Source organism: Martes martes (assembly GCF_963455335.1).
Source record: "Martes martes genome assembly, chromosome: 7".
NCBI classification, from domain to species: Eukaryota; Metazoa; Chordata; class Mammalia; order Carnivora; family Mustelidae; genus Martes; species Martes martes.
In genome coordinates, this window is record NC_137894.1 from 115,094,121 (window position 1) to 115,102,749 (window position 8,629).

General features: G+C 37.9%; 1 protein-coding gene across 2 annotated transcripts in view; it reads left to right on the top strand.

Annotated features, from left to right (window-relative positions):
- TRIP11 (thyroid hormone receptor interactor 11) overlaps positions 1-7,729 on the top strand; it is a 67,910-nt gene extending 60,181 nt beyond the window's left edge. For both annotated transcript variants that reach the window (XM_080808262.1, XM_080808263.1), the window contains exons 19-21: positions 37-153; positions 2,118-2,262; positions 5,013-7,729. In XM_080808262.1, coding sequence (XP_080664388.1) covers positions 37-153; positions 2,118-2,262; positions 5,013-5,233 — 483 coding nt within the window. In that variant the 3' untranslated portion in view covers positions 5,234-7,729. The remainder of the gene's footprint in view (positions 1-36; positions 154-2,117; positions 2,263-5,012) is intronic.
- The last annotated feature ends 900 nt before the right edge of the window (positions 7,730-8,629 follow it).

An 8,629-nucleotide genomic window follows, 5' to 3' on the forward strand; every position in this document is an offset into this window, starting at 1 on the left:
TTGGTAATATTTTTCTGTTTTAAAATAATCTTTCAGTTGCTTCACGAAGGTCAAGGTGGTGTTACCAGGTGGATGACTGGGTGGCTTGGAGGAGGATCAAAAAGTGTCCCCAACACGCCTCTGAGACCAAATCAACAATCTGTGCTTAATAGTGTAAGAGCCAGTTTTATTCTTGCCCCGAATAGGAGTGGTGAAATGATTGTGCGTCACATGCATTTGCAAAAATCAGATATCTTTTTTAGATTTTTTTATTATACAGCCCTTTTATTTTGGGGTTGTGGAAACTGAGATCCAGAGAGGTGATTAGCTTAAGGATAATAAGCCAGTTTATTAATTATAGTGTAGTATATTTATTTATTTATTTATTTATTAACATTAGTTATTTATTTGGTAGAGCAATCACAAGTACGCAGAGAGGCAGGCAGAGAGAGAGGGGGAAGCAGGCTCCCCCCTGAGCAGAGGGCCCGATGCGGGGCTCGATCCCAGGACCCCGAGATTATGACCTGAGCCAAAGGCAGAGGCTCAACCCACTGAGCCACTCAGGTGCCCCTGTTTATTTATTTTTAAGGATTTTACTTAGGTATTGACAGAGAATACAAGCAAGGGGACCAACAGGGAGAGGGAGGAGCAGGTCCCCCGCTGAGCAGGGAGCCCAGTGCAGGGCTTGATCCCAGGACCCTGGGATCATGACCTGAGCCAAAAGCAGATGCTTAACTGACTGAGCTTCCCAGGTGCCCCAATAAGCCAGTTTAAATATTTTATTACATTTATGTTTTATTCTAGCTTTTTATTTATACAGTACTTTTGTTTTTCACGGTATTAGGTACTTTTGTATTTGATCATGCTGCTATAGGCACAGAGTCATTTATCTTACTACTAAATTGTGAGATTCTTAACGACAGAGGTTTTATTTTATGCATGTGTGTGTCTGGTCGTTGAGCACTTACTGAGTACATGCTGTGTACCAGACGGTTCTCAACTTTGGGGATGCAGCAGCAAACCAGAAGACAAAGTGCCTGCCCGCAACAAACTTAGATCCTGGCAGGAGGAGGCAGTTAATAAACATGAACACACAGTGCCTAGTAGTCTGAATGAACAGTAATACATTGAGTAAGCTTGGGGGCTCAGTCGGAAGAACATGTGACTCTTGATCTCAGGGTTGTGAGTTCAAGCCCCATGTTGGGTGTAGAAATTACTTAAAAACTAAAAAACTAAAAATAAATTGAGTAGCTTTGTGAGTTAGAATATGGAGTTTGCTTCTTTATTTTTTACTTTGTTTTTTTGTTTTTGTTTTAAAGATTTTATTATTTATTTGACACAGAGAGACCTAGCGAGAGAGGGAACACAAGCAGGGGGAGATGGAGAAGGGAGAAGCAGACCTCCTGCGGAGCAGGGAGCCTGATGTGGGGCTCCATCCCAGGACCCTGGGACCATGACCCGAGCTAAAGGCAGGCGCTCAACGACTGAGCCACCCAGGCGGCCCTACTTTGTTTTTTAATAAAGAAGAAACTGAGGCTAGGTAACATACCCAGGGCTGTTTGAAGATTAAAAATATACCCTATTTTAAATCAGATGGCATGAAACTTACTTTAAAGGAAAGTTCTAGGGGTGTCTGGCTGGCTTAGTCGGTGGAGCAGGGGTTGTGGGTTTGTGTCCCATGTTGGGTGTAGAGATTATTTAAAAATAAAATCTTTTACACTACATTATTTTAATCTGATAATTGGTAAGTTTTTGCTGTATTCATTGACTAAATATGACTGTTTAATACTTGTTTTCTATATTGTGTTTCATGTCCACATAAACAGTTACTAAAATGATTTAAGACTTGGATGTCCTAAATGCCATTGATGGCAGGAAATCTCAGTGTCATTGGGTAGCTAATTATGAGTAAGTTCTGTAACAAATGTTGTCATCAAACAATATTGATTATATTGCTGAAGGTTTTAATGGAGAAACTTAACTAAAGCACTAGTAGTTTTCATGGTTCGTAAAGCTTAATAATAAAGAAGTGATTCAGAAGGCATGATTAGTGTTTTTATATTTAGAGTTGCTACATTTTCTTGGTTGTAGTGAGTATAATTTAATATCTGCCTAAAATAACCCAAATATTTCTTTAGTCTTTTTCAGAACTTTTTGTTAAATTTCTAGAAACAGAATCTCATCCATCTGTTCCACCACCAAAGCTTTCTGTTCATGATATGAAACCTCTGGATTCACCAGGAAGGAGAAAAGCAGTTACAAATGTACCAGAAAGTTTTAAAGGTAAGACCAGATACTTATTTTTCTATAATTTAAAAAAGTTGAATGTTTAATTTATGATTGTTTTACAGTGATCTTAACTAAATTTTTAGTATTTTTGAAAATGTGCAGTGACTTCTTCCAAAATTCCAGTAAAGCATTAGATTTTGGCTTCATATATTCTGTAGCAATCTGATATTTAATTAGCTTAGATTAACCTAAACAATATGAAGTATTTTTCCTTTCTATATTGGAATAATTCTTTTCTCTACATAAGCCACTTGGAATTATTCTTGGAAGTGCTGGCGAACCAGTATACCTTTGCTTGGTCACCTGTTTTTCTCTCATACTAATTAATGGTGCTTATTGCTAAATTAGAGTTGAAAGTGTAGTTTATGTTCAGATTGTGTCAGTTTCTCTGTTATAAATTTTTTTTTAAGATTTTATTTATTTATTTGACAGAGATCACAAGTAGGCAGAGAGGCAGGCAGAGAGAAAGGAGGAAGCAGGCTCTCTGCTGAGCAGACAGCCCGATGTGGGGCTCGATCCCAGGATGCGGGGCTCGATCCCAGGATGCTGGGATCATGACCTGAGCCAAAGGCAGAGGCTTTAACGCACTGAGCCACCCAGGCGCCCCTCTCTGTTATAAATATTGCTGTGATGTTCATCATTTATCTTTGATAAATTTTTGCACACATCATTAATGTTTCCCTTAAGATAAATTTCTGAAAGTATAATACCTACTTAAGAATTGAAATATAATGGCAAATTACCCTCAAAAAAACAAGTGTAGTTTATGGTTAGAGAAAGGTTTTTTTCCCTGTGAACATCTAAGTGTTACATTCAATAACCAAACCTTGGTATGTTAGTAATATTTATAAGAGCAGTTTAGTAAACTGGCTTAGACATCCAAGAACATTTTGACGCATTCTTATACCTTACACTTGCCTGGAAGCAAATGGTTTGGTTGTTCTGGGATCTGTATGTATGGTTTTCTATTTCACTAGGTTGTAAGGGCCTTACAAGTGACTTATGTCCCCTATATTATAGGCATGCAGTGAATTTTCTTGAGTTGAAATTGAAGTATAATCCATTAGACAATAAACATTATTAAAAAGTCTCTTATTTGAAATATTTGTATTTTAATACAGACTAAAATCTTTGCTAGTTGGACTGTAAAGGTGTATGTTATTATATACTCTCAGGCTTATCTCACATCAGGTACTTAAATTTGGATAAAGAAGAATTTATATTTTAAAATTTTAAAAAACTCTCTTAAAGTCTAATTTAGCTGAATATTTCTATTTTCCTGAACTTTTATATAAAGGAAAATGGTAAAATTTGTTTCGATAAAAGGTTTAGCTCCTAAATTCAATAAAAGGTCTTCACTTTATCTAATAGCTATAGACTGTATACTAAAAACACTTTATTCTTGGGTTGCCTGGGTGACTCAGTTGGTGAAGCGTTTGCATTCTGCTCAGGTCATGATCTCAGGGTCCTGGGATTGAGCCCCACATCAGGCTCCTTGCTCAGCGGGAGGCCTGCTTCTCCCTCTCCCTCTGCCACTCTCCCTGCTTAAACACTCACTCTCTCTCTCTCTCTCTCTGTGTCAAATAAATAAATAAATAAATAAATAAAGTCTTTAAAAACAAACAGAACCATATTTTTTCTTGCTACACTAGGTCGTAGCATCTTCAGGTGGATTCCAAAATGCATTATGGTGTCGTCTCCTACTCCCTGTCCTCCCTTCCCCTCCGTCCCCTCCCCTTCTTCCCTGTCTTCTTTCCTTTTCTCCCCCTCTTCACTTACCAAGACATGTGCCCACCTTGGTTTGGAATGATCAGAGACAAAAGCCAGTGATGTTCGGAGCTGGTACAGGGTTTACATTAAAAAACAACAGCGGCACCAAATAAGAAGCTTAGTCTTTAATCCTGGATTTGGAAGTGTGTGGCAAGGGTCAGAGCTTACTAAGGAGCACCGGAAGCTTTTCCAGAGTTTGGAAAGTTACCATTTAGAGGGAAGGAAAGCTTGGGGACCCAGGGTGCTCAACGTTAAGTTGATTGGATGAATTTGTATCAGTGCTTTCTTTGTTTTAGAAGCTTTTTTTTTTTTTTTTTGGTGGTACTTGTGTCTTAAGAAGTTAGTCGTCTTGGGTAATAAAGCAGAATTCTAACCACCAGGTCATTAGAGCATTAACAGATACCTATTCCAATAAAAAAATGAGTTTCAGCATAACTTGATAGAGAAGTAATCTAACAGAGAATTATTTCAAACCTTTGTATGTCTAAAAAAGGATCAGGTTTTTCTTCGGTTAAAAAACTTGGTTTTTATCACTGTGGAATTGGTGCCAGTTTTTTTCATGGCCCTCATAATTATTGGGGGAAAAGGAGTTTTCAAGTCCTTCAGTCTTTCAGGTGAGTAGTTAGAAAATTTGCATTGTAACGTAGAAAACACCTCCTGAAAAGCCATCATTAAAGTAAGTGAAGTTCATTAGTTATATAACTGGTATTTGAGTATCAAACAATATTAATGTGTTTGATAAAGTGTTAGTGTGCATACAGCTCTTCCTCCCTCCCCTGTTCTTTCTCCATTCCTCTCGCTTCCTTTCTTGTCTTTTTTTACCCTTTTTATGTTACAGACCCTGCTTAGGGGGTCCAGACCCAGCAGCATAGGAATTAAATTTATTTGGGGGCCAAATCTAGGAACCTAAAACACATGTATGGTGTTAACTGATAATATATAGGAGACTGAATAACTTGCATTTTATCGTCTAGATACCACGGAATCCAGATCTGGTAGAAGAACAGATGTGAATCCATTCTTGGCTCCCCGCTCTGCGGCTGTGCCTCTCATTAACCCAGCTGGACTTGGACCCGGTGGGCCCGGGCATCTTCTTTTGAAACCCATCTCAGATGTGTTGCCCACATTTACACCTTTGCCAGTGTCACCTGACAACAGCGCTGGAGTTGTGTTGAAAGACCTTTTAAAGCAATAGGTGATTCCCAAGCCAGAGACAACATACGTAGCACTTTAAAGAAACCGTGAACACTATATGTATGTACTCTCTCACGAAGTGGCCTTTCGGAAAAAGTCATGTATTTGTTTGCAGTTGTACATTCTCTAAACTTAATAAAAATATTCTTTTTGCTTTTAGAAATTGCAGGTATCACAGGAGGAAGTGTTTGCTATATTACATGCTTTTTCCTTCCCTGATTTGGCCTAATTTAAGCTAGAAACATTTGATCTTTCATCTTAATTTATAAAAAATAAGAAAAATATAAAGATAAAAATTTGTAGTAGCTATATATCAGCTCTTTATTTCTTTGATTTTTAAGCTCATTTAAGCTAGAGACCTGGTTTATCTTTTAAAGATAATCAAGAAATTTACAAAAAGAAAATAGTAGTGGCTTATCTGTATAGTGCAAACAATTGATCTGAAGCATATATGGGTCATTTTTTTTTTTCCCCCTTAAGCCCTCCTGAGAGGACTTGGTGTAGACAGGCCAACAGCAGGGTTGTCCCTGGGAGATCACAGATGTCCTGAGGTGGAATGTGCATGTGTTTGGTTCTGTGCGGTTGTATCACACGTGTGGGTCGATGTGATCAGCTCTGCGGTGCCGTGCGGATACCCAGCAGTTTCATCAAGCCTCGGAGCTGCCCTGCTCCTCCTTCCCGCCCGTACTTGCCTGACCCCGGCAACCACTGACTGCTCTCCAGTTCCGTAATTGGGTCATCTCAAGAGTGCTGTGTAAATGGACTCAGGCAGCATGTAACCTTTGCGAGGGGCTTTTTTCTTCGCTCAACATAATTCCCTGGAGACCCATCCTCATTGTTACGTATATCAGTCATTTGTTCCTTTTCAACGTTGAGTACTTCCAGTGGGGATATAATTTTTAGTTTAAAGAGCCAAGGTATCTTTTTAAAGGTATCATCTCAAAACCGTTTGCTCATACACGCACGCACAGCTTTCGTGTAAGTGTTAAGTCAAAAACAGCTGCGCTCACGTACCTATAATTAGCAATATCACTGAACGGGAGACTTCCTGCCTCGGTCTGGGGTGGGGTGGAAGAGGTTCGTCGATCCGGGAGTCCCCCGTTCTCATCCTCGTGGTCACTGAGGGTAGTGACGTCAACCCCACCAGTGCTGGGTGTTTGCAACCGAAGAGAAGGGAGTAGAAGGGAGTAGTTCTTTAAAAAATCTTGACCTGGAATTTCATTTTATCAGGATGTTCGTGTTTGTATTAGTCGTTGGGAGTTGTACATTTATGCGAATTTTGTAAATTTCAGTATGCCTTGAAAACAGAAACATCTGTATAACAAGGAAAGGTGAAAATAATACTAATCCAAATATGTAAATAGGCCTGGCCCCGACCAGGGCTCAATTTGTTTATTTGTAAATTTTGTTGTAACTGTCTACTGTATTTAGATTGGAGGATTAGAAGTCTTCATGTATGGATGGGTAAAGCTCATTTTTTCTGAAATGTTCAGTAGCCAAGATGTCGCTGCCTCAGAGCATCACCTGTCTCCCGAGCTAATGTATTTATATATATCGCTGTTCTTTGTTCAGTCCACTTTAAAGGAAATTGTTGTACAGGTTCTATATTAGAACTGTCAAACTGCCTCATGTCTGTTTTGCCCATTATTATTTCTCTATGAAATTATTACCCTTAAGTTTTATATGATCCTTCCAAAGACGCTTTCACTGGCCATCCTAAATTATGTGCTGCTTGCCATTGAAGTTTCATTTCAGTGTGGAGCATCTGAAATAAAAGTTTCTAAGTTGGAAAAAAAAAAAGACACATGATCCTTCATTTTGAAGAGAACATGCAAAAAAAAGTTTCATCTTTTAATTTGAAAAGGAGATGCATGCTACATATTTAAGTGTAGCATATCATCATATTTTAAAGGCCATTGAGGACATTTTGAGCATTTCCTTCCCGCCCTCCCCCCACCATAGTTTCATGTAAGTTTGAAAGCTGTTATGGGTGGATTGCATATCTAAACATCACAGCCTGTCCTTTCATGGCTGCTATTTAAGTAAGTATGTGACCTTGTCCTCAAGTTGTGGTACCTAATGTTTCAGTTGTATCATAGCTGAAACTATAGCTCACTGGTATGCACACTAAGTGTTTGTTGATCTAAACCAGGCATAACTCATCTACTTTTCTGAAACCAAGTTGTGTCAGAGATGAGACATCTGCTCAAGGAATCTTTAGTAACCATACAGTGATGAAGCATATAATTGTTATGTTAGCAATAGGACCTGGCGAACGGTATTTTTACTGCAATATTTTAACTACAGTACTTTTACTGTTTACTTCTCTCTAAACTTTGTGGTTGAATTTTGCTTTAGCTGCCAGTTTTTCACAACATTCCTAATGGTTTTCAACTGCTATAATATAGTAGAAAAGCCATCCAGTCATTGAATTTGATTTTAATATAATCCTGTATCATGGTTGGTTGAGTTTTAGTCCCTGGCATTATCAATTTTTAAAAGAAAAAAAAAAAAGGAAACAAAACCAAAATAACAAAAACGTGGGGGAAAAGGAATGACTTTCTTAAAACCAGCCAGTTAAAATATTAACTATCCTCTGCAAATAAAGCCTCCCATTTATTTTAACCTTTGAATGGTTAAAGGCAAAGGGGAAAAAGACTCAAAATACTTATCCCATCAGTAGATGGAAAACAAACTTCATCTTCAAGGTTAGGGGAGTGATAAGAATTAGTGGGGGAGTGCCAGTATGTGTCAGACTTAAAAGCATTTGAATCTGATTTTTCAAGCCAATGAAGTTTTTCATATATCAGTATTTAAAATGTCTTCCATCCACAAAAATTTAATATTGTAAATATCAACTATAACTGATAATTTATTTTATATATTCCTATGGAAAAAGTAATGGTATTTTAATGTTCTGACATTTGTGATTATTTGCCAGTCTTTTTAACTTATTAAGGTTTCTCTAATTAAACTTGATAAGTTGTCCTTTGGTTTTTAGGGAAATACCTAAATGTGGGGAATTTACAACCCAACCTTAATACTGGGCTGTGTTTTATAGAGCTAAAGTCAATGCATTTCTGAATTTCTCAGGAGCACTGCAAGGCGGGAAAAAAAAAATTACTCCAAATAAAAATGATATATGTAAGTTGGCAATGTCTTTATCCACAATAAAAAAATTTTTTTAGCAAACAGCTGCTGACTTTTTCTTTAGAAGGGGGAGAAATGACTTACACATGTTGTTTGTAGCAGCAGTTGACGGACTGTCTTCAAGCGCTCACCGGATGTTGCCGTTAGGATGCTGTGTGAGCCTTGGAAATGTTAAGTATGAATAATTGAATAGATGCCGAAGATTTTGCATGAAAAGAGGATCTGAGAGATTTTATCCAGCCTTTTA